The 26,482-nt window shown below is 49.3% G+C and overlaps 1 protein-coding gene across 2 annotated transcripts in view; it reads right to left on the bottom strand.

Annotated features, from left to right (window-relative positions):
- The window catches only part of LOC144481712 (uncharacterized), a 240,640-nt gene that overhangs the window by 4,684 nt on the left and 209,474 nt on the right, over positions 1–26,482 (bottom strand). For both annotated transcript variants that reach the window (XM_078200857.1, XM_078200856.1), the window contains one exon: positions 556–1,094. In XM_078200857.1, the coding sequence (XP_078056983.1) occupies positions 556–1,094 (539 nt within the window). The remainder of the gene's footprint in view (positions 1–555; positions 1,095–26,482) is intronic.

Below are 26,482 nucleotides of genomic sequence, written 5' to 3'. Positions count from 1 at the left end.
CTCTGTATCTAATCCCGTGCTGTACCTGTCCTGGGAGTGTTTGATGGGGACAGTGTAGAGGGAGCTTTACTCTGTATCTAACCCCGTGCTGTACCTGTCCTGGGAGTGTTTGATGGGGACAGTGTAGAGGGAGCTTTACTCTGTATCTAACCCCGTGCTGTACCTGTCCTGGGAGTGTTTTATGGGGGACAGTGTAGAGGGAGCTTGACTCTGTATCTAACCCCGTGCTGTACCTGTCCTGGGAGTGTTTGATGGGGGACAGTGTAGAGCGAGCTTTACTCTGAATCGAACCCCGTGCTGTACCTGTCCTGGGAGTGTTTGATGGGGGACAGTGTAGAGGGAGCTTTACTCTGTATCTAACCCCGTGCTGTACCTGTCCTGGGAGTGTTTTATGGGGGACAGTGTAGAGGGAGCTTGACTCTGTATCTAACCCCGTGCTGTACCTGTCCTGGGAGTGTTTGATGGGGGACAGTGTGGAGGGAGCTTTGCTATTCTTGGTGCTGACTCTGGGGCTGTTGCATTGAGATTCCGTTGAAGATAAAAGTCTTTCCTCACCATTCCCTTTGCTCCTTGATATCGGACCCGGAACTGTAGTTTCACCTCTGCCATCGCGCATACCGTCTTGTTGACCGACACGTTGTAGCGTCCTGATTGGAGGAGGGGGGCGATTGTTGGACGCACGGGGGTGGTCAACACAGAGTGGGTGGTGTGATTGGTCGGAGAGTGGGTGGTGTGATTGGTCGGAGAGTGGGTGGTGTGATTGCTCGGAGAGTGGGTGGTGTGATTGGTCGGAGAGTGAGTGGTGTGATTGGTCGGAGAGTGAGTGGTGTGATTGGTCGGAGGGTGAGTGGTGTGATTGGTCGGAGAGTGGGTGGTGTGATTGGTCGGAGAGTGAGTGGTGTGATTGGTCGGGGTGGGACGATGAGTGATTGCCGTGCTTGGTGGGTTCAGGGTGACCGGAGGCTTGGGAGTCATAACCGTTGGTTTCACCAAAGTGACGAGTGTTCTGGGGCTGACAACAGTGGCAGGCCGCAGATAGGCTGGGGTCGGCCCTGGAAGACAACTCTCTCCCTCGCACTCGACACCTCCAGTCACTGCGGAGAGAAAGGAGAAGAATCAACCTCACCGACTGGGAAAGAGGGAAGTATCCCGACCTTCCGAATGAACACTGCTCTCAGTGGGAGAGCATCTTGGGGATAGCGATCATAACTCTATCTCCTTTAGGCTTGCATTGGAAAAAGAGAGGATCAGACAAGCTAGGAAAGCGTTTATATGGAGCAAGGGGAAATATGAAGACAGCAAATTAGAGGAGTAAATTGGAAGGAGGCATTCTCGGGGAAATGTACTGAAGAGAGGTGGCAGTTTTTCAAGGAATGTCTGTTTGGAGTTCTACAGGACAACGTTCCGAGCAGACAGGGAGGTGTTGGTCGGTTAAAGGAACTGTGGTGCACGAAAGCTGTGCGGGACCTAGTCGAGAAGAAAAGGAAAGCGTACAAAAGGTTCAGAGAGCTTGGCGAAGATAGGGATTTAGAAGAGTATACGGCAGTAGAAAGGGACTAAAGAAGGAAATTAGGAGAGCCAGAAGGGGTCACGAGAATGCCTTGGCAGGTAGGATTAAGGAAAACCCTAAGGCGTTCTATAAATATGTGAAGAGTAAAAGGATGAGACGTGAAGGAATAGGGCCTATAAAAGGTGAAGGCGGGAAAGTCTGTACGGAACCAGTAGAAATGGCAGAGGTGCTTAATGAGTATTTTGCCTCGGTTTTCACAGAGGAGAAGGACCTGGGTGGATGTACTGCGGGCTTGCGGTGGACTGAAAAGATTGAGGATGTGGACTTTAACAAAGAGGTTGTTCTGGAATCTTTGAATGGCATCAAGATAGATAAGTCGCCGGGTCCGGATGGGATGTACCCCAGGTTACTGTGGGAGGCGAGGGAAGAGATTGCAGAGCCTCTGGCGATGATCTTTGCATCGTCGATGGAGACGGGAGAGGTGCCGGAGGATTGGAGGATTGCGGATGTGGTTCCTATTTTCAAGAAGGGGAATAGGGATAGCCCAGGAAATTACCGACCGGTGAGTCTAACCTCAGTGGTTGGTAAGCTGATGGAGAAGATCCTGAGGGACAGGATTTATGAGCATTTAGAGAGGTTTAGTATGCTCAAGAATACTCAGCATGGCTTTGTCAAGGGCAGATCGTGCCTTACGAGCCTGGTGGAGTTCTTCGAAAATGTGACTAAACAGATTGACGAAGGGAAGACGGTAGATGTGGTTTATATGGATTTTAGCAAGGCGTTCGATAAGGTCCCCCATGCAAGGCTTCTAGAAAAAGTGAGAGGGCATGGGATCCAAGGGGCTGCTGCCCTGTGGATCCAGAACTGGCTTGCCCAAAGGAGGCAGAGAGTGGTTGTCGACGGGTCTTTTTCTGAATGGAGGGTGGTCACCAGTGGTGTGCCCCAGGGATCTGTTCTGGGACCCTTGCTGTTTGTCATTTTCATAAATGACCTGGATGAGGAAGTGGAGGGATGGGTTGGTAAGTTTGCCGACGACATGAAGGTTGGTGGGGTTGTGGATAGCCTGGAGAGATGTCAGAAGTTACAGAGGGACATAGATAGGATGCAAGACTGGGCGGACAAGTGGCAGATGGACTTCAACCCAGATAAATGCATAGTGGTCCATTTTGGCAGGTCAAATGGGATGAAGGAGTACAATATTAAGGGAAAGACTCTTAGTACTGTAGAGGATCAGAAGGACCTTGGGGCCCGGGTCCATAGGACTCTAAAATCAACCCCGCAGGTGGAGGAGGTGGTTAAGAAGGCGTATGGTGTGCTGGCCTTTATCAATCGAGGGATTGAGTTTAGGAGTCCGGGGATAATGATGCAGCTATATAAGACCCTCGTCAGACCCCACTTGGAGTACTGTGCTCAGTTCTGGTCGCCTCATTACAGGAAGGATGTGGAAAAGATTGAAAGGGTGCAGAGGAGATTTACAAGGATGTTGCCTGGATTGAGTGGCATGCCTTATGAGGATAGGCTGAGGGAGCTCGGGTCTTTTCTCCTTGGAGAGACGGAGGATGAGAGGAGACCTAATAGAGGTATATAAGATGTTGAGAGGCATAGATCAGGTGGACTCTCAGAGGCTTTTTCCCAGGGTGGAAATGGCTCTACGAGAGGACACAGGTTTAAGGTGCTGGGGGGTAGGTACAGGGGAAATGTTAGGGGGAAGTTTTTCGCACAGAGGGTGGTGGGCGAGTGGAATCGGCTGCCGTCAGTGGTGGTGGAGGCAAACTCAATACGGTCTTTTAAGAGACTCCTGGATGAGTACATGGGACTTAATAGGATGGAGGGTTATAGGTAGGCCTAAAAGGTAGGGATATGTTCGGCACAACTTGTGGGGCCAAAGGGCCTGTTTTGTGCTGTAGTTTTTCTATATTTCTATTCTATGTAACAGTGTGTGGGAATGAATCGCCAACTTGTCAGAGACACAACATGCTCAGTAACACCCCTCACTGTCTGTCCAACCTCTCTGCACACCAATTCCAGAAGACCCAATTCAGATATTCCAAATAATCAGTGCCTACTTCCCAATTTTCCAGTCTGGAGTCCCTGTTCCAGGAGCAGGAGAGGTGGAAGAGGGACCTGCGAACTGGAGATTACCGACAAAGATTCTCAAAGGCCTTCAGACTGACAACGTGAAGACTCAGCGATGGACACCCGAGTTACTGTTCCCCAAAACTCCACACTATCAATCGTCACAAATCCTGTCTCTCACCCCATGCTGCACCTGTCCTGGGAGTGGGGGACAGTGTAGAGGGAGCTTTACTCTGTATCTAACCCCGTGCTGTACCTGTCCTGGGAGTGTTTGATGGGGACAGAGTAGAGGGAGCTTTACTCTGTATCTATCCCCGTGCTGTACCTGTCCTGGGAGTGTTTGATGGGGGACAGTGTAGAGGGAACTTTACTCTGTATCTAACCCCGTGCTGTACCTGTCCTGGGAGTGTTTGATGGGGGACAGTGTAGAGGGAGCTTTACTCTGTATCTAACCCCGTGCTGTACCTGTCCTGGGAGTGTTTGATGGGGGACAGTGTAGAGGGAGCTTGACTCTGTATCTAACCCCGTGCTGTACCTGTCCTGGGAGTGTTTGATGGGGAGAGTGTAGAGGGAGCTTTACTCTGTATCTAACCCCGTGCTGTACCTGTCCTGGGAGTGTTTTAGTAAGATTTATCTCTGTGTTGGAAAGGTTAATATCACATCCTTGGGGCAGTTGGTCTTCACATCTCTGCAGGAAGTGGGTTGCAGAGTGCGCAAGAGGAAATGTGACTGCGGTTGCAGAGAATTCACAGCCCACGATGGCCTGATCAATAGGAACTCTCGCGCTGAGAGAACTGTCTCTGGGAGCAGTTTCTGTGCAGAGATTGCTGAGTGAGAGAGGGCGTGAATCCCCACAGCTAAACAACAACGAGCTGCATTCGCATAGCCCCCTTCAAACAGTAGAAACTGTCCAAAGTCATGGGAGTGTAATCAGGGAGGGAGCTTGGGACAAGCGACAAAGAGCTCAGCCACAGGGCTGGGTTTTAAGGAGAGAGGGAGGGAGAGGACAGAGAGAGGTTTCGGGAGGGAATTCCAGAGCTTAGGCACCACCCCCCCCCCCCCACCCCCCCCATTGGAACGGCCACCAATGGCGGAGCGATGGGAATCGGGGGATACTCGAGGGGCCGGAATTGGAGGCGCAGAGATCTCGGAGGCTTGTAGTAGCTGGAGGAGGTTACAGAGATAGGGAGGGGGTGTAGGGGCTGGAGGAGGTTACAGAGATAGGGAGGGGGTGTCGGGGCTGGAGGAGGTTACAGAGATAGGGAGGGGGTGTCGGGGCTGGAGGAGGTTACGGAGATAGGGAGGGGGTGTAGGGGGCTGAAGGTTACAGAGATAGGGAGGGGGTGTAGGGGGCTGGAGGGGGTTACAGAGATAGGGAGGGGGTGTAGGGGCTGGAGGGGGTTACAGAGATAGGGAGGAGGTGTAGGGGCTGGAGGGGGTTACAGAGATCGGGAGGGGGTGTAGGGGCTGGAGGAGATTACAGAGATAGGGAGGGTTTTCGGGGCTGGAGGAGGTTACAGAGATAGGGAGGGTGTGTCGGGGCTGGAGGGGGTTACGGAGATAGGGAGGAGGTGTAGGGGCTGGAGGAGATTACGGAGATAGGGAGGGTTGTCGGGGCTGGAGGAGGTTATAGAGATAGGGAGGGTGTGTAGGGGCTGGGGGAGTTTACAGAGATAGGGAGGGGGTGTAGGGGCTGGAGGTGGTTACGGAGATAGGGAGGGGGTGTAGGGGCTGGAGGAGGTTACGGAGATAGGGAGGGGGTGTCGGGGCTGGAGGGGGTTACAGAGATAGGGAGGGGGTGTCGGGGCTGGAGGAGGTTACGGAGATAGGGAGGGGGTGTAGGGGGCTGAAGGTTACAAAGATAGGGAGGGGGTGTAGGGGGCTGGAGGGGGTTACAGAGATAGGGAGGGGGTGTAGGGGCTGGAGGGGGTTACAGAGATAGGGAGGGGGTGTAGGGGCTGGAGGGGGTTACAGAGATAGGGAGGAGGTGTAGGGGCTGGAGGAGATTACAGAGATAGGGAGGGTTTTCGGGGCTGGAGGAGGTTATAGAGATAGGGAGGGTGTGTAGGGGCTGGGGGAGTTTACAGAGATAGGGAGGGGGGTGTAGGGGCTGGAGGGGGTTACGGAGATAGGGAGGAGGTGGAGGGGCTGGAGGAGATTACGGAGATAGGGAGGGTTGTCGGGGCTGGAGGAGGTTATAGAGATAGGGAGGGTGTGTAGGGGCTGGGGGAGTTTACAGAGATAGGGAGGGGGTGTAGGGGCTGGAGGAGGTTACGGAGATAGGGAGGGGGTGTAGGGGCTGAAGGTTACAGAGATAGGGAGGGGGTGTAGGGGGCTGGAGGAGGTTACAGAGATAGGGAGAGTTGTCGGGGCTGGAGGAGGTTATAGAGATCGGGAGGGGGTGTAGGGGCTGGGGGAGTTTACAGAGATAGGGAGCGTTGTCGGGGCTGGAGGAGGTTATAGAGATAGGGAGGGGGGTGTAGGGGCTGGAGGAGGTTACAGAGATAGGGAGGGGTGTAGGGGGTTGGAGGAGGTTACAGAGATAGGGAGGGTTATTGGGCTGGAGGAGGTTACAGAGGTAGGGAGGGTTGTCGGGGCTGGAGGAGGTTATAGAGACAGGGAGCGGTGTGTAGGGGGCTGGAGGAGGTTACAGAGATGGGGCGTGGTGTAGGGGATGGAGGAGGTTACAGAGATAGGGAGGGGTGTAGGGGCTGGAGGAGGTTATAGAGATAGGGAGGGGGGTGTAGGGGCTGGAGGAGGTTACAGAGATAGGGAGGGTTGTCGTGGCTGGAGGAGGTTACAGAGATAGGGAGGGTTGTCGTGGCTGGAGGGGGTTACAGAGATAGGGAGGTGGTGTAGGGGGCTGGAGGAGGTTACAGAGATAGGGAGGTGGTGTAGGGGGCTGGAGGAGGTTACAGAGATAGGGAGGTGGTGTAGGGGGCTGGAGGAGGTTACAGAGATAGGGAGGTGGTGTAGGGGGCTGGAGGAGGTTACAGAGATAGGGAGGTGGTGTAGGGGGCTGGAGGAGGTTACAGAGATAGGGAGGTGGTGTAGGGGGCTGGAGGAGGTTACAGAGATAGGGAGGTGGTGTAGGGGGCTGGAGGAGGTTACAGAGATGGGGGGGAATTGAGACCAGAGTGGTTTGGCGCGGGGGGAGACTGGCGGGGGGGGGGGGGAGAGACTGGCGCGGGGGGGAGACTGGCGCGGGGGGGGAGACTGGCGCGGGGGGGGAGACTGGCGCGGGGGGGGGAGACTGGCGCGGGGGGGGGAGACTGGCGCGGGGGGGAGACTGGCGCGGGGGGGAGACTGGCGCGGGGGGGAGACTGGCGCGGGGGGGAGACTGGCGCGGGGGGGAGACTGGCGCGGGGGGGAAACTGGCGCGGGGGGGGAGACTGGCGCGGGGGGGGAGACTGGCGCGGGGGGGAGACTGGCGCGGGGGGGAGACTGGCGCGGGGGGGAGACTGGCGCGGGGGGGAGACTGGCGCGGGGGGGAGACTGGCGCGGGGGGGAGACTGGCGCGGGGGGGAGACTGGCGCGGGGGGGAGACTGGCGCGGGGGGGAGAGGCCGGCGCGGCGGGGGGAGGGGAGGCCGGCGCGGCGGGGGGGAGGAGAGACCGGCGCGGCGGGGGGGAGGAGAGACCGGCGCGGCGGGGGGGAGGGGAGACCGGCGCGGCGGGGGGGAGGGGAGACCGGCGCGGCGGGGGGGAGGGGAGACCGGCGCGGCGGGGGGGAGGGGAGACCGGCGCGGCGGGGGGGAGGGGAGACCGGCGCGGCGGGGGGGAGGGGAGACCGGCGCGGCGGGGGGGAGGGGAGACCGGCGCGGCGGGGGGGAGGGGAGACCGGCGCGGCGGGGGGGAGGGGAGACCGGCGCGGCGGGGGGGAGGGGAGACCGGCGCGGCGGGGGGGAGGGGAGACCGGCGCGGGGGGAGGGGAGACCGGCGCGGGGGGAGGGGAGACGGCACGGGGGGAGGGGAGACGGCACGGGGGGAGGGGAGACCGGCGCGGGGGGAGGGGGAGACTGGCGCGGGGGGGAGTGGAGACCAGCATGTTGGGGTGCTGGCAGCAGGTTTTTGGATCAGCGACATTTAGGGAGGTTTAACGTGGGAGCATTCTGGAATCCGGATTCCGATCACAAGCTCCTGATCCCAGGGCGTCGGCGAAGGGGGGGAAGAGGTGGGTGGAGGAGGTGGGTGGAGGAGGTGGGTGGAGGAGGTGGGTGGAGGAGGTGGGTGGAGGAGGTGGGGGGATCTGACAATGACCTTGACATCTGTTCCTGTCCCTCCAGAGTCTCTCAAAGCAGCTTGTCCGAATTTCCAGAAGGCTGGAGCTGGGAAGTGAGCTGTGGAACTTTGTCGGATGGTTATCTGGGATGTTGCATAACGATATCGAGCATCACGTGATGTCCGACTCATACCAGGGACATACTTGTCCCAGAGACCACGGAGAGGTTACAACACTGAACCAGCTTGCTCAGGCCTGGTCTCAGTGTTCCGCCCGTCCAGGGATCACAGTCACCTGCCGCCCTTCAAACCCCCATCGGGCGGCACGGTGGCACAGTGGGTTAGCTCTGCTGCCTCACAGCGCCAGGGACCCGGGTTCGATTCCCGGCTCGGGTCACTGTCTGTGTGGAGTTTGCACATTCTCCCCGTGTCTGCGTGGGTTTCCTCCGGGTGCTCTGGGTTTCCTCCCACAGTCCAAAGATGTGCAGGTTAGATGCATTGGCCATGCCAAATTCTCCCTCAGTGTCCCGGGATGCGTAGGTTCGAGGGATTAGTGGGTAAATATTGGGGTTACGGGGAATCGGGCCTGGGTGGGATTGTGGTCGGTGCAGACTCGATGGGCCAAATGGCCTTGTTTTGCACTGTAGGAATTCTATGTTGTAAAGAAGGCAGGTAGAATGCTCTCCATCATTGACAGAGGTGTAGAATATAAAAGTAAGGATATATTGTTGGAATTGTATAAAACACGTGGGACACGGGCGTCGCCGGCTGGGCCCAGCATTTATTGCCCATCTCTAGTTGCCCTTGGAGGGCAGTTGAGAGTCAACCACATTGGCTGTGGCTCTGGAGTCACATGTAGGCCAGACCGGGGTAAGGACATAGAAACTAGAAGCAGGAGGAGGCCATTCGGCCCTTCGAGCCTGTTCCAGCATTCATTCTGATCACGGCTGATCATCAAATCCAATATCCTGATCCCCGCTTCCCCCCCATATCCCTCGATCCCTTTAGCCCCAAGAGCGATATCTAATTCCTTCCTGAAATCGCACAACGTTTTGGCCTTTCTGTGGGAGTGAATTCCACACATTCGCCACCCTCTGGGGGAAGAAATTTCTCCTCACCTCAGTTCTAAAAGTCCCTTATCCTCAAACTATGACCAAGTTCTGGACTCCCCCCACCATCAGGAACATTCTTTCTGAATCTACCCTGTCTAACCCTGTTAGAATTTTATAAGTTTCTATGAGATTCCCCCTCTCACTCTTCTAAACTCCAGTGAATATAATCCTAACCCACTTAGTCTCTCCTCATATGACAGACCCGCCATCCCAGGAATCAGCCTGGTAAACCTTCGCTGCACTCCCTCTATAGCAAGGACATCCTTCCTCAGATAAGGATAGCAGATTTCCTTCCCTAAAAGACGTTAGTGACCCAGATGGGTTTTTCCGACAATGGGTCATCAATAGATTCTTAATTCCAGATATTTTTTATTGGATTCAAATTCCACCGTCTGCTGTGGGTGGGATTCGAACCCGGGTCCCCCAGAAACATTGGCTGAGTTTCTGGATTAATAGTCTAGCGATAAAACCACTAAGCCATCACCGTCCCTGATCTAGACCTACTCCTGAACTGGAGTATTGTGCGCAGTTCTGGTATCCATATTTCAGGAAGGACATAATTACTCTGGAGAGAGTCGAGGCAGAGGAGGTTCCCGAGAATGTTACCAGGGTTGAAAAAGTGTAGCTCCGAGGAGAGATTGGGGTCAGATTCCTTGGAACAAAGAAGACAGAGTTCGATTAGAGAGAGAGAGAGAGTAACAGAGTGAGATTAGAGAGAGAGAGAGAGAGTAACAGAGTTAGATTAGAGAGAGAGAGAGAGTAACAGAGTGAGATTAGAGAGAGAGAGAGAGTAACAGAGTGAGATTAGAGAGAGAGAGTAACAGAGTGAGATTAGAGAGAGAGAGAGTAACAGAGTGAGATTAGAGAGAGAGAGAGAGAGTAACAGAGTTAGATTAGAGAGAGAGAGAGTAACAGAGTTAGATTAGAGAGAGAGAGAGAGTAACAGAGTGAGATTAGAGAGAGAGAGAGAGAGTAACAGAGTTAGATTAGAGAGAGAGAGAGAGTAACAGAGTGAGATTAGAGAGAGAGAGAGAGTAACAGAGTGAGATTAGAGAGAGAGAGAGTAACAGAGTGAGATTAGAGAGAGAGAGAGTAACAGAGTGAGATTAGAGAGAGAGTAACAGAGTGAGATTAGAGAGAGAGAGAGAGTAACAGAGTGAGATTAGAGAGAGAGAGAGTAACAGAGTGAGATTAGAGAGAGAGAGAGTAACAGAGTGAGATTAGAGAGAGAGAGAGAGTAACAGAGTTATATTAGAGAGAGAGAGAGAGTAACAGAGTGAGATTAGAGAGAGAGAGAGTAACAGAGTGAGATTAGAGAGAGAGAGAGTAACAGAGTGAGATTAGAGAGAGAGTAACAGAGTGAGATTAGAGAGAGAGAGAGAGTAACAGAGTGAGATTAGAGAGAGAGAGAGTAACAGAGTGAGATTAGAGAGAGAGAGAGTAACAGAGTGAGATTAGAGAGAGAGTAACAGAGTGAGATTAGAGAGAGAGTAACAGAGTGAGAGTAGAGAGAGAAACAGCGTGAGATTAGAGAGAGAGAGAGAGTAACAGAGTGAGATTAGAGAGAGTAACAGAGCGAGATTAGAGAGAGAGTAACAGAGTGAGATTAGAGAGAGTAACAGAGTGAGATTAGAGAGAGAGAGTAACAGAGCGAGATTAGAGAGAGTAACAGAGATTAGAGAGAGAGAGAGTAACAGAGTGAGATTAGAGAGAAAGAAAGAGTGTAACAGAGTGAGATTAGAGTGAGAGAGAGTAACAGAGTGAGATTAGGGAGAGAGAGAGTAACAGAGTGAGATTAGAGAGAGAGAGAGTAACAGAGTGAGATTAGAGAGAGAGAGAGTAACAGAGTGAGATTAGAGAGAGAGAAACAGAGTGAGATTAGAGAGAGAGAGAGTAACAGAGTGAGATTAGAGAGAGAGAGAGTAACAGAGTGAGATTAGAGAGAGAGAAACAGAGTGAGATTAGAGAGAGATAGAGTAACAGAGTGAGATTAGAGAGAGAGAGAGTAACAGAGTGAGATTAGAGAGAGAGAGAGTAACAGAGTGAGATTAGAGAGAGAGAGCGGGTTAGAGAGAGAGAGAGTAACAGAGCGGGATTAGAGAGAGTAACGGAGTGAGATTAGAGAGAGAGAGAGAGTAACAGAGTGAGATTAGAGAGAGAGAGAGATTAACAGAGTGAGATTAGAGAGAGAGAGAGAGAGAGTAACAGTGAGATTGGAGAGAGAGAGAGAGAGTAACAGAGTGAGATTAGAGAGAGACAGAGATTAACAGAGTGAGATTAGAGAGAGAGAGGGAGAGTAACAGAGCAAGATTTGAGGGAGAGAGAGTAACAGAGACATTAGAGAGAGAGAGAGATTAACAGAGTGAGATTAGAGTGAGAGAGAGAGAAACAGAGTGAAATTAGAGAGAGAGAGAAACAGAGTGAGATTAGAGAGAGAAACAGAGTGAGATTAGAGAGAGAGAGAGAGTAACAGAGCGAGATTAGAGAGAGAGAGAGAGTAACAGAGCGAGATTAGAGAGAGAGAGAGTAACAGAGTGAGATTGGAGAGAGAGAGAGTAACAGAGTGAGATTAGAGAGAGAGAGAGTAACAGAGTGAGACTAGAGAGAGAAACAGAGTGAGATTAGAGAGAGAGAGAGAGTAACAGAGCGAGATTAGAGAGAGAGAGTAACAGAGCGAGATTAGAGAGAGAGAGAGAGTAACAGAGTGAGATTGGAGAGAGAGAGAGTAACAGAGTGAGATTAGAGAGAGAGAGAGTAACAGAGCGAGATTAGAGAGAGAGAGTAACAGAGCGAGATTAGAGAGAGAGAGAAACAGAGTGAGATTAGAGTGAGAGAGAGAGAAACAGAGTGAGATTAGAGAGAGAGAGAGTAACAGAGCGAGATTAGAGAGAGAGAGAGTAACAGAGTGAGATTAGAGAGAGAGAGAGTAACAGTGAGATTGGAGTGAGAGAGAGAGTAACAGAGTGAGATTAGAGAGAGAGAGAGAGTAACAGAGTGAGATTAGAGAGAGAGAGAAACAGAGTGAGATTAGAGTGAGAGAGAGAGAAACAGAGTGAGATTAGAGAGAGAGTAACAGAGCGAGATTAGAGAGAGAGAGAGTAACAGAGTGAGATTAGAGAGTAACAGAGCGAGATTAGAGAGAGAGAGAAACAGAGTGAGATTAGAGAGAGAGAGAGAGTAACAGAGCGAGATTAGAGAGAGAGAGAGAGTAACAGAGCGAGATTAGAGAGAGAGAGAGTAACAGAGTGAGATTGGAGAGAGAGAGAGTAACAGAGTGAGATTAGAGAGAGAGAGAGTAACAGAGTGAGACTAGAGAGAGAAACAGAGTGAGATTAGAGAGAGAGAGAGAGTAACAGAGCGAGATTAGAGAGAGAGAGTAACAGAGCGAGATTAGAGAGAGAGAGAGAGTAACAGAGTGAGATTGGAGAGAGAGAGAGTAACAGAGTGAGATTAGAGAGAGAGAGAGTAACAGAGCGAGATTAGAGAGAGAGAGTAACAGAGCGAGATTAGAGAGAGAGAGAAACAGAGTGAGATTAGAGTGAGAGAGAGAGAAACAGAGTGAGATTAGAGAGAGAGAGAGTAACAGAGCGAGATTAGAGAGAGAGAGAGTAACAGAGTGAGATTAGAGAGAGAGAGAGTAACAGTGAGATTGGAGTGAGAGAGAGAGTAACAGAGTGAGATTAGAGAGAGAGAGAGAGTAACAGAGTGAGATTAGAGAGAGAGAGAAACAGAGTGAGATTAGAGTGAGAGAGAGAGAAACAGAGTGAGATTAGAGAGAGAGTAACAGAGCGAGATTAGAGAGAGAGAGAGTAACAGAGTGAGATTAGAGAGTAACAGAGCGAGATTAGAGAGAGAGAGAAACAGAGTGAGATTAGAGAGAGAGAGAAACAGAGTGAGATTAGAGTGAGAGAGAGTAACAGAGTGAGATTAGAGAGAGAGAGAGTAACAGAGTGAGATTAGAGAGAGAGTAACAGAGTGAGATTAGAGAGAGAGTAACAGAGCGAGATTAGAGAGAGAGAGAGAGAGAGTAACAGAGTGATATTAGAGAGAGAGAGAGAAACAGAGTGAGATTAGAGAGAGAGAGAGTAACAGAGTGAGAGAGAGAGTAACAGTGAGATTGGAGTGAGAGAGAGAGTAACAGAGTGAGAGAGAGAGTAACAGTGAGATTGGAGTGAGAGAGAGAGTAACAGACTGAGACTAGGGAGAGAGAGAGTAACAGAGTGAGATTAGAGAGAGAGAGAGAGTAACAGTGAGATTGGAGTGAGAGAGAGAGTAACAGAGTGAGACTAGGGAGAGAGAGAGTAACAGAGTGAGATTGGAGTGAGAGAGAGAGTAACAGACTGAGATTAGAGAGAGAGAGAGTAACAGAGTGAGATTAGAGAGAGAGAGAGTAACAGAGCGAGATTAGAGAGAGAGAGAGAAAGTAACAGAGTGAGATTAGAGAGAAAGAGAGAAACAGAGTGAGATTAGAGAGAGAGAGAGTAATAGAGCGAGATTAGAGAGATATTAACAGAGCGAGATTAGAGAGAGAGAGAGTAACAGAGTGAGATTAGAGAGAGAGAGAGTAACAGAGTGAGATTAGAGAGAGAGAGAGTAACAGAGCGAGATTAGAGAGAGAGGGAGTAACAGAGTGAGATTAGAGAGAGAGGGAGTAACAGAGTGAGATTAGAGAGAGAGAGTAACAGAGCGGGATTAGAGAGAGAGAGAGCGAGTAACAGAGTGAGATTAGAGAGAGAAAGAGTAACAGAGCGAGATTAGAGAGAGAGAAAGTAACAGAGTGAGATTAGAGAGAAAGAGAGAGAGTAACAGAGTGAGATTAGAGAGAGAGAGAGTAACAGAGCGAGATTAGAGAGAGAGTAACAGAGCGAGATTAGAGAGAGAGAGTAACAGAGTGAGATTAGAGAGAGAGAGTAACAGAGCGAGATTAGAGAGAGAGTAATAGAGCGAGATTATAGAGAGAGAGTAACAGAGTGAGATTAGAGAGAGAGAGTAACAGAGTGAGATTAGAGAGAGAGTAACAGAGTGAGATTAGAGAGAGAGAGAGAAAGTAACAGAGTGAGATTAGAGAGAAAGAGAGAGAGTAACAGAGTGAGATTAGAGAGAGAGAGTAACAGAGCGAGATTAGAGAGAGAGTAACAGAGTGAGATTAGAGAGAGTAACAGAGTGAGATTAGAGAGAGAGAGTAACAGAGCGAGATTAGAGAGAGTAACAGAGATTAGAGAGAGAGAGAGTAACAGAGTGAGATTAGAGAGAAAGAAAGAGTGTAACAGAGTGAGATTAGAGTGAGAGAGAGTAACAGAGTGAGATTAGGGAGAGAGAGAGTAACAGAGTGAGATTAGAGAGAGAGTAACAGAGTGAGATTAGAGAGAGAGAGAGTAACAGAGTGAGATTAGAGAGAGAGAAACAGAGTGAGATTAGAGAGAGAGAGAGTAACAGAGTGAGATTAGAGAGAGAGAGAGTAACAGAGTGAGATTAGAGAGAGAGAAACAGAGTGAGATTAGAGAGAGAGAGAGTAACAGAGTGAGATTAGAGAGAGAGAGAGTAACAGAGTGAGATTAGAGAGAGTAACAGAGCGAGATTAGAGAGAGAGTAACAGAGTGAGATTAGAGAGAGTAACAGAGTGAGATTAGAGAGAGAGAGTAACAGAGCGAGATTAGAGAGAGTAACAGAGATTAGAGAGAGAGAGTAACAGAGTGAGATTAGAGAGAAAGAAAGAGTGTAACAGAGTGAGATTAGAGTGAGAGAGAGTAACAGAGTGAGATTAGGGAGAGAGAGAGTAACAGAGTGAGATTAGAGAGAGAGAGAGAGTAACAGAGTGAGATTAGAGAGAGAGAGAGTAACAGAGTGAGATTAGAGAGAGAGAAACAGAGTGAGATTAGAGAGAGAGAGAGTAACAGAGTGAGATTAGAGAGAGAGAGAGTAACAGAGTGAGATTAGAGAGAGAGAAACAGAGTGAGATTAGAGAGAGAGAGAGTAACAGAGTGAGATTAGAGAGAGAGAGAGAGAGTAACAGAGTGAGATTAGAGAGAGAGAGAGTAACAGAGTGAGATTAGAGAGAGAGAGAGAGCGGGTTAGAGAGAGAGAGAGTAACAGAGCGGGATTAGAGAGAGTAACGGAGTGAGATTAGAGAGAGAGAGAGAGTAACAGAGTGAGATTAGAGAGAGAGAGAGATTAACAGAGTGAGATTAGAGAGAGAGAGAGTAACAGTGAGATTGGAGAGAGAGAGAGAGAGTAACAGAGTGAGATTAGAGAGAGACAGAGATTAACAGAGTGAGATTAGAGAGAGAGAGGGAGAGTAACAGAGCAAGATTTGAGGGAGAGAGAGTAACAGAGAGATTAGAGAGAGAGAGATTAACAGAGTGAGATTAGAGTGAGAGAGAGAGAAACAGAGTGAAATTAGAGAGAGAGAGAAAGAGTGAGATTAGAGAGAGAAACAGAGTGAGATTAGAGAGAGAGAGAGAGTAACAGAGCGAGATTAGAGAGAGAGAGAGAGTAACAGAGCGAGATTAGAGAGAGAGAGAGAGTAACAGAGTGAGATTGGAGAGAGAGAGAGTAACAGAGTGAGATTAGAGAGAGAGAGAGTAACAGAGTGAGACTAGAGAGAGAAACAGAGTGAGATTAGAGAGAGAGAGAGAGTAACAGAGCGAGATTAGAGAGAGAGAGAGAGAGAGTAACAGAGCGAGATTAGAGAGAGAGAGAGAGTAACAGAGTGAGATTGGAGAGAGAGAGAGTAACAGAGTGAGATTAGAGAGAGAGAGAGTAACAGAGCGAGATTAGAGAGAGAGAGTAACAGAGCGAGATTAGAGAGAGAGAGAAACAGAGTGAGATTAGAGTGAGAGAGAGAGAAACAGAGTGAGATTAGAGAGAGAGAGAGTAACAGAGCGAGATTAGAGAGAGAGAGAGTAACAGAGTGAGATTAGAGAGAGAGAGAGTAACAGTGAGATTGGAGTGAGAGAGAGAGTAACAGAGTGAGATTAGAGAGAGAGAGAGAGTAACAGAGTGAGATTAGAGAGAGAGAGAAACAGAGTGAGATTAGAGTGAGAGAGAGAGAAACAGAGTGAGATTAGAGAGAGAGTAACAGAGCGAGATTAGAGAGAGAGAGAGTAAGAGTGAGATTAGAGAGTAACAGAGCGAGATTAGAGAGAGAGAGAGAGAAACAGAGTGAGATTAGAGAGAGAGAGAAACAGAGTGAGATTAGAGTGAGAGAGTAACAGAGTGAGATTAGAGAGAGAGAGAGTAACAGAGTGAGATTAGAGAGAGAGTAACAGAGTGAGATTAGAGAGAGAGTAACAGAGCGAGATTAGAGAGAGAGAGAGTAACAGAGTGATATTAGAGAGAGAGAGAGAAACAGAGTGAGATTAGAGAGAGAGAGAGTAACAGAGTGAGATTAGAGAGAGAGAGAGAGTAACAGTGAGATTGGAGTGAGAGAGAGAGTAACAGAGTGAGACTAGGGAGAGAGAGAGTAACAGAGTGAGATTGGAGTGAGAGAGAGAGTAACAGACTGAGACTAGGGAGAGAGAGAGTAACAGAGTGAGATTAGAGAGAGAGAGAGAGTAACAGTGAGATTGGAGTGAGAGAGAGAGTAACAGAGTGAGACTAGGGAGAGAGAGAGTAACAGAGTGAGATTGGAGTGAGAGAGAGAGTAACAGACTGAGATTAGAGAGAGAGAGAGTAACAGAGTGAGATTAGAGAGAGAGAGAGTAACAGAGCGAGATTAGAGAGAGAGAGAGAGAAAGTAACAGAGTGAGATTAGAGAGAAAGAGAGAAACAGAGTGAGATTAGAGAGAGAGAGAGTAATAGAGCGAGATTAGAGAGATATTAACAGAGCGAGATTAGAGAGAGAGAGAGTAACAGAGTGAGATTAGAGAGAGAGAGAGTAACAGAGTGAGATTAGAGAGAGAGAGAGTAACAGAGCGAGATTAGAGAGAGAGGGAGTAACAGAGTGAGATTAGAGAGAGAGGGAGTAACAGAGTGAGATTAGAGAGAGAGAGTAACAGAGCGAGATTAGAGAGAGAGAGAGCGAGTAACAGAGTGAGATTAGAGAGAGAAAGAGTAACAGAGCGAGATTAGAGAGAGAGAAAGTAACAGAGTGAGATTAGAGAGAAAGAGAGAGAGTAACAGAGTGAGATTAGAGAGAGAGAGAGTAACAGAGCGAGATTAGAGAGAGAGAGAGTAACAGAGCGAGATTAGAGAGAGTAACAGAGTGAGATTAGAGAGAGAGAGTAACAGAGTGAGATTAGAGAGAGAGTAACAGAGTGAGATTAGAGAGAGAGAGAGAAAGTAACAGAGTGAGATTAGAGAGAAAGAGAGAGAGTAACAGAGTGAGATTAGAGAGAGAGAGTAACAGAGCGAGATTAGAGAGAGAGAGAGTAATAGAGCGAGATTATAGAGAGTAACAGAGTGAGATTAGAGAGAGAGTAACAGAGTGAGATTAGAGAGAGTGTAACAGAGTGAGATTAGAGAGAGAGAGAGAGTAACAGAGTGAGATTAGAGAGAGAGAAACAGAGCGAGATTAGAGAGAGAGTAACAGTGAGATTAGAGAGAGACAGAGTAACAGAGTGAGATTAGAGAGAGAGAGAGAAACAGAGTGAGATTAGAGAGGAAGAGAGAGAGAGAGTAACAGAGTGAGATTAGAGAGGAAGAGAGAGAGAGAGTAACAGAGTGAGATTAGAGAGAGAGTAACAGAGTGAGATTAGAGAGAGAGAGAGAATCAGAGCGGGTTAGAGAGAGGGAGAGAGAGAGAGCAGACAGAGAGAAAGATATCACTGTAAAAACCACAAAGAACAAGCGGCAATAGTTCAACAATCTGATACGGTTGAGAAGGGAAATGAGAAATTTGAATCGAAAGTGTGGCAAGAATGAGGAACTACAAACTGAGGAGAAACTTGAGACCAAAGAGCAACAGCAAGGAGACAAAGTAGATGACATTAGTGCAAGGAATCCATATTATTAGAGACAATAACCTCTCTGGAGAAAGCGATAGCGTGAGGGATGTGACCACGTCCCAATTCCCAATCAAACACAACTATATCGCACTGTGATAAAGTCCAGGAGGCCCTTCAGCCCATCGAGTCTGTGCTGCTCTTTGAAAGAACCATTCAGTCCGTGGCAAGCCTTGCGTACGTTTCTGCTGATGTCAGCCGTGGCTCCATTAATGGCAAGGCTGTCCTCAGAATCGCAAGGTTCCTGGTTCGAGTCCTATCCCAGAACCTCAGCGCAATAAGCCAGGGTCTGTGAGGGTGGGCAGGGCAGTGCCGAGGGAGTGCTGCACTGCCCGAGGTACCATCCTGCAGGTGAGGTCTTATCCCCCGTACAGGTGGATGCAAAAAATCCCGCAACACCCATTCTGTGGGAGAGGTTCTCCCGAGTGTCCTGGGGACAATATTAATCCCTCGGTTACTATCTCACACACACACACACACACACAAAAGACATTATATTGGGGTCTTTATCACACTGCTATTTGTGGGAGCTTCCTATCCAGAAATAGACAGCTGTGCCCCCCTGTAACTACAAGCTCCACGTCACTGGCTGTAAAGTTCCTTCACTGTCGCTGGCTCAAAAATCCCAGAACTCCCTCCCTAACAGTGCCCAGGGTACAGTACCTACACCACACGGGATCGCGCTGGGCTCAGGAGGGCGGTTCACCCACCCACCTTCTCAAGGGGCAATGAAGAACTGGCTGGGCCCAGCCACACGACACCCAGATCCCGCAAATGGATTTCTAAAAAACGCTTCCAATGGATTTGAAAAGCTGTACATAAATACATCGAACATAGAACAGTACAGAACAGGCCCTTCGGCCCACGATGTTGTGCCGATAATGAACACTGCGTATAGCGGCCAAGACACAATCGCACGATAATGAACACTGCGTATAGCGGCCAAGACACAATCGCACGATAATGAACACTGCGTATAGCGGCCAAGACACAATCGCACGATAATGAACGCTGCGTATAGCGGCCAAGACACAATCGCACGATAATGAACACTGCATATAGCGGCCAAGACACAATCGCACGATAATGAACACTGCGTATAGCGGCCAAGACACAATCGCACGATAATGAACACTGCGTATAGAGGCCAAGACACAATCGCACGATAATGAACACTGCGTATAGCGGCCAAGACACAATCGCACGATAATGAACACTGCGTATAGCGGCCAAGACACAATCGCACGATAATGAACACTGCGTATAGAGGCCAAGACACAATCGCACGATAATGAACACTGCGTATAGAGGCCAAGACACAATCACACGATAATGATCACTGCGTATAGAGGCCAAGACACAATCGCACGATAATGATCACTGCGTATAGAGGCCAAGACACAATCGCACGATAATGATCACTGCGTATAGCGGCCAAAACACAATCGCACGATAATGATCACTGCGTATAGAGGCCAAGACACAATCGCACGATAATGAACACTGCGTATAGCGGCCAAGACACAATCGCACGATAATGAACACTGCGTATAGCGGCCAAGACACAATCGCACGATGAACACTGCATATAGAGGCCAAGACACAATCGCACGATAATGAACACTGCGTATAGCGGCCAAGACACAATCGCACGATGAACACTGCATATAGAGGCCAAGACACAATCGCACGATAATGAACACTGCGTATAGAGGCCAAGACACAATCTCACGATAATGAACACTGCATATAGAGGCCAAGACACAATCGCACGATAATGAACACTGTGTATAGCGGCCAAGACACAATCGCACGATAATGAACACTGCGTATAGCGGCCAAGACACAATCGCACGATAATGAACACTGCGTATAGCGGCCAAGACACAATCGCACGATAATGATCACTGTGTATAGAGGCCAAGACACAATCGCACGATAATGAACACTGCGTATAGCGGCCAAGACATAATCGCACGATACTGAACACTGCGTATAGCGGCCAAGACACAATCGCACGATAATGATCACTGCGTATAGCGGCCAAGACACAGTCGCAAATAAATGTAAGGTTTGATTTTATTTCCTTCAATTTTTTTTTGCACTTTTTCAGAGAATTACATGTCCGCTACATGGGGTTGCGAGGGTTAATAACGCCCCGTTGGCAAAGAGGGTGGTTAAGCAGAGGGGACACTGATTGACGAGAATTGGGAAAGGGGCCACTGGGAGAGATATGGGGAACATAAGAACTAGGAGCAGGAGTAGGCCAGCTGGCCCCTCGAGCCCGCTCCGCCATTCAATTGGGTTCATGTCACACTCTGTGTGACCCCTACCGTTTGGCCTGGGCTTGTAGAATCCTACTCACTGTCCTGGCTGGAGACAATTCACACCTCTTCAACCTGTGATTATCCCTCTCTCCACTCGCACTGTCTGTACCTGTAGAGACCCGATTACCTGTAAAGGCTCGCATTCCAATCATTATCTTGCAATTGTGTCTCTGCCTCTATACGCAGTGTTCATTATCGTGCGATTGTGTCTTGTCGGATATACGCAGTGTTCATTATCGTGCGATTGTGTCTTGGCCTCTATACGCAGTGTTCATTATCGTGCGATTGTGTCTTGGCCTCTATACGCAGTGTTCATTATCGTGCGATTGTGTCTTGGCCTCTATACGCAGTGTTCATTATCGTGCGATTGTGTCTTGGCCTCTATACGCAGTATTCATTATCGTGCGATTGTGTCTTGTCGGATATACGCAGTGTTCATTATCGTGCGATTGTGTCTTGGCCTCTATACACAGTGTTCATTATCGTGCGATTGTGTCTTGGCCTCTATACGCAGTGGTCATTATCGTGCGATTGTGTCTTGGCCTCTATACGCAGTGTTCATTATCGTGCGATTGTGTCTTGGCCTCTATACGCAGCGTTCATTATCGTGCGATTGTGTCTTGTCGGATATACGCAGTGTTCATTATCGTGCGATTGTGTCTTGGCCTCTATACGCAGTGATCATTATCGTGCGATTGTGTCTTGGCCTCTTTACGCAGTGTTCATTATCGTGCGATTGTGTCTTGGCCTCTATACGCAGCGTTCATTATCGTGTGATTGTGTCTAGGCCGCTATACGCAGTGTTCATTATCGTGCGATTGTGTCTTGGCCTATATACGCAGTATTCATTATCGTGCGATTGTGTCTTGTCGGATATACGCAGTGTTCATTATCGTGCGATTGTGTCTTGGCCTCTATACGCAGCGTTCATTATCGTGCGATTGTGTCTTGTCGGATATACGCAGTGTTCATTATCGTGCGATTGTGTCTTGGCCTCTATACGCAGTGTTCATTATCGTGCGATTGTGTCTTGGCCTCTATACGCAGTGTTCATTATCATGCGATTGTGTCTTGGCCTCTATACGCAGTGTTCATTATCGTGCGATTGTGTCTTGGCCTCTATACGCAGTGTTCATTATCGTGCGATTGTGTCTTGGCCTCTATACACAGCGTTCATTATCGTGTGATTGTGTCTTGGCCGCTATACGCAGCGTTCATTATCGTGTGATTGTGTCTTGGCCGCTATACGCAGTGATCATTATCTTGCGATTGTGTCTTGGCCTCTATACGCAGTGTTCATTATCGTGCGATTGTGTCTTAGTCTCTATACGCAGTGTTCATTATCGTGTGATTGTGTCTTGGCCGCTATACGCAGTGATCATTATCGTGCGATTGTGTCTTGGCCGCTATACGCAGTGTTCATTATCGTGCAATTGTGTCTTGGCCTCTATACGCAGTGTTCATTATCGTGCGATTGTGTCATGGCCGCTATACGCAGTGTTCATTATCGTGCGATTGTGTCTTGGCCTCCATACGCAGTGTTCATTATCGTGCGATTGTGTCTTGGCATCTATACGCAGTGTTCATTATCGTGCGATTGTGTCTTGGCCTCTATACGCAGTGTTCATTATCGTGCGATTGTGTCTTGGCCGCTATACGCAGCGTTCATTATCGTGTGATTGTGTCTTGGCCGCTATACGCAGTGTTCATTATCGTGCGATTGTGTCTTGGCCGCTATACGCAGCGTTCATTATCGTGTGATTGTGTCTTGGCCGCTATACGCAGCGTTCATTATCGTGTGATTGTGTCTTGGCCGCTATACGCAGTGTTCATTATCGTGCGATTGTGTCTTGGCCGCTATACGCAGCGTTCATTATCGTGTGATTGTGTCTTGGCCGCTATACGCAGTGTTCATTATCGTGCGATTGTGTCTTGGCCGCTATACGCAGCGTTCATTATCGTGTGATTGTGTCTTGGCCGCTATACGCAGTGTTCATTATCGTGCGATTGTGTCTTGGCCGCTATACGCAGTGTTCATTATCGTGCGATTGTGTCTTGGCTTCTATACGCAGTGATCATTATCGTGCGATTGTGTCTTGGCAACTATACGCAGTGATCATTATCGTGCGATTATGTCTTGGCCTCTATACGCAGTGATCATTATCGTGCGATTGTGTCTTGGCCTCTATACGCAGTGATCATTATCGTGCGTTTATGTCTTGGCCGCTATACGCAGTGATCATTATCGTGTGAATGTGTCTTGGCCGCTATACGCAGTGTTCATTATCGTGCGATTATGTCTTGGCCGCTATACGCAGTGTTCATTATCGTGTGATTGTGTCTTGGCCGCTATACGCAGTGTTCATTATCGTGCGATTGTGTCTTGGCCTCTATACGCAGTGATCATTATCGTGCGATTGTGTCTTGGCCGCTATACGCAGTGATCATTATCGTGTGATTGTGTCTTGGCCGCTATACGCAGTGATCATTATCGTGCGATTGTGTCTTGGCCGCTATACGCAGTGATCATTATCGTGCGATTGTGTCTTGGCCGCTATACGCAGTGATCATTATCGTGCGATCGTGTCTTGGCCTCTATACGCAGTGATCATTATCGTGCGATCGTGTCTTGGCCTCTATACGCAGTGATCATTATCGTGCGATCGTGTCTTGGCCTCTATACGCAGTGATCATTATCGTGCGATTGTGTCTTGGCCTCGATACGCCGTGATCATTATCGTGCGATTGTGTCTTGGCCGCTATACGCAGTGATCATTATCGAGTGATTGTGTCTTGGCCTCTATATGCAGTGATCATTATCGTGCGATTGTGTCTTGGCCGCTATACGCCGTGTTCATTATCGTGCGATTGTGTCTTGGCCGCTATACGCAGTGATCATTATCGTGCGATTGTGTCTTGCCCTCTATACGCAGTGTTCATTATCGTGCGATTGTGTCTTGGCCGCTCTACGCAGTGTTCATTATCGTGTGATTGTGTCTTGGCCTCTATACACAGTGTTCATTATCGTGTGATTGTGTCTTGGCCTCTATACGCAGTGTTCATTATCGTGCGATTGTGTCTTGGCCTCTATACGCAGTGTTCATTATCGTGTGATTGTGTCTTGGCCTCTATACGCAGTGTTCATTATCGTGTGATTGTGTCTTGGCCTCTATACGCAGTGATCATTATCGTGCGATTGTGTCTTGGCCTCTATACGCAGTGTTCATTATCGTGCGATTGTGTCTTGGCCGCTCTACGCAGTGTTCATTATCGTGTGATTGTGTCTTGGCCTCTATACACAGTGTTCATTATCGTGTGATTGTGTCTTGGCCTCTATACGCAGTGTTCATTATCGTGCGATTGTGTCTTGGCCTCTATACGCAGTGTTCATTATCGTGTGATTGTGTCTTGGCCTCTATACGCAGTGTTCATTATCGTGTGATTGTGTCTTGGCCTCTATACGCAGTGATCATTATCGTGCGATTGTGTCTTGGCCTCTATACGCAGTGTTCATTATCGTGTGATTGTGTCTTGGCCGCTATACGCCGTGTTCATTATCGAGCGATTATGTCTTGGCCTATATACGCAGTGTTCATTATCATGCGATTATGTCTTGGCCGCTATACGCAGTGTTCATCATCGTGCGATTGTGTCTTGGCCGCTATACGCAGTGATCATTATCGTGCGATTGTGTCTTGGCCGCTATACGCAGTGATCATTATCGTGCGATTGTGTCTTGGCCTCTATATGCAGTGTTTGTGAACCCAACTCTCCACTCACCTGAGGAAGGAGCAGCGCTCCGAAAGCGCGTGGATTCCACATAAACCTGTTGGACTTTAACCTGGTGTTGTGAGACTTCTTAATGTGTCCACCCCAGTCCAACGCCTGCGTCTCCACATCGAGGCCACTCAATAAGATCATGGCAGATCTTTTCGTGGACTCAGCTCCACTGACCCGCCCGCTCACCATAACCCTTAATTCCTTTACTGTTCAAGAATCTATCTATCCTTGCCTTAAAAACATTCAATGAGGTCGCCTCAACTGGGCAGGGAATTCCACAGATTCACAACCCTTTCTTTCTGATATACATGATGCAATTGACTCTTCTTGGCTGGGAGATGCTGCCTGCAATGGAACGATTCAGTAGGAACTCTCAAAAGGGCAACTGGATAAGGGGAGAAGGCAAGAACTGGATAATTCCTTCATACAGCTAGCACAGGCACCTCAGTTCAAGTTAATTTATTAGTGTCATAAGTAAGGCTTACATTAACACTGCAATGAAGTTACTGTGAAATTCCCCCAGTCACCACACTTGCTCAGGTCAATATTCGGGCCAATGCACCCTAACCAGCACGTCTTTCAGACTGTGGGAGGAAACCGGAGCACCCGGAGGAAACCCACGCAGACACGGGGAGAACGTGCAAACTCCACACAGACAGCGACCCAAGCCGGGAATCGAACCCAGGTCCCCTGGCGCTCTGAGGCAGCAACGCTAACCCACTGTGCCACCGTGCCACCCCCTGAGGCCTGGCGTGCTGCATCAACCCACGAGTGGCTGTCTGGAACGGAACGCGATGGGTCGGCAGAAACCCAGTGCAGATGTAAAAGCTTCATAGAATCCCTGCGGCCATTCGGCCCATCAAATCAGCATCGACTCTCCAACAAAGCATCCCGCCCAGGCCTTATGCCTGTAACACCACACATTTGCCCCGATGATCCCCTAACCAACACATGTTGAGACAATAAGAAGCAATTTAGCATGGCCAATCCCCCTAACCCGCACATCTTTGGACACTAAGGGGCAATTTAGCATGGCCAATCCCCCTAACCTGCACATCTTTGGACACTAAGGGGCAGTTTAGCATGGCCAATCCCCCTAACCTGCACATCTTTGAACACTAAGGGGCAATTTAGCATGGCCAATCCTCCTAACCTACACATCTTTGAACACTAAGGGGCAATTTAGCATGGCCAATCCACCTAACCTACACATCTTTGGAGTGTGAGAGTCGCCGGGTCCGGATGGGATGTACCCCAGGTTACTGTGGGAGGCGAGGGAAGAGATTGCAGAGCCTCTGGCGATGATCTTTGCGTCGTCGATGGAGACGGGAGAGGTGCCGGAGGATTGGAGGATTGCGGATGTGGTTCCTATTTTCAAGAAGGGGAATAGGGATAGCCCAGGAAATTACCGACCGGCTGCTGCCCTGTGGATCCAGAACTGGCTTGCCCAAAGGAGGCAGAGAGTGGGTATAGATGGGTCTTTTTCTAAATGGAGGTCGGTCACCAGTGGAGTGCCCCAGGGATCTGTTCTGGGACCCTTGCTGTTTGTCATTTTCATAAATGACCTGGATGAGGAAGTGGAGGGATGGGTTGGTAAGTTTGCCGACGACACGAAGGTTGGTGGGGTTGTGGATAGTCTGGAGGGATGTCAGAAGTTACAGAGGGACATAGATAGGATGCAAGACTGGGCGGAGAAGTGGCAGATGGACTTCAACCCAGATAAATGCGTCGTGGACCATTTTGGCAGGTCAAATGGGATGAAGGAGTACAATATAAAGGGAAAGACTCTCAGTACTGTAGAGGATCAGAAGGACCTTGGGGTCCGAGTCCATAGGACTCTAAAATTGGCCCCGCAGGTGGAGGAGGTGGTTAAGGCGGCCTATGGTGTGCTGGCCTTTATCAATCGAGGGATTGAGTTTAGGAGTCCGGGGATAATGATGCAGCTATATAAGACCCTCGTCAGACCCCACTTGGAGTACTGTGCTCAGTTCTGGTCGCCTCATTACAGGAAGGATGTGGAAAAGATTGAAAGGGTGCAGAGGAGATTTACAAGGATGTTGCCTGGATTGAGTGGCATGCCTTATGAGGATAGGCTGAGGGAGCTCGGTCTTTTCTCCTTGGAGAGACGTAGGATGAGAGGAGACCTAATAGAGGCATATAAGACGTTGAGAGGCATAGATCGGGTGGACTCTCAGAGGCTTTTTCCCAGGGTGGAAATGGCTGCTATGAGAGGACACAGGTTTAAGGTGCTGGGGGGTAGGTACAGGGGAAACGTTAGGGGGAAGTTTTTCACACAGAGGGTGGTGGGCGAGTGGAATCGGCTGCCGTCAGTGGTGGTGGAGGCGAACTCAATAGGGTCTTTTAAGAGACTCCTGGATGAGTACATGGGACTTAATAGGATGGAGGGTTATAGGTAGGCCTAAAAGGTAGGGATATGTTCGGCATAACTTGTGGGGCCGAAGGGCCTGTTTTGTGCTGTAGTTTTTCTATGTTTCTATGAAACCGGAGCACCCGG

This window comes from Mustelus asterias, chromosome 31 (assembly GCF_964213995.1).
Source record: "Mustelus asterias chromosome 31, sMusAst1.hap1.1, whole genome shotgun sequence".
Lineage (NCBI taxonomy): Eukaryota > Metazoa > Chordata > Chondrichthyes > Carcharhiniformes > Triakidae > Mustelus > Mustelus asterias.
This window is presented reverse-complemented; position numbering and strand designations above follow the sequence as displayed.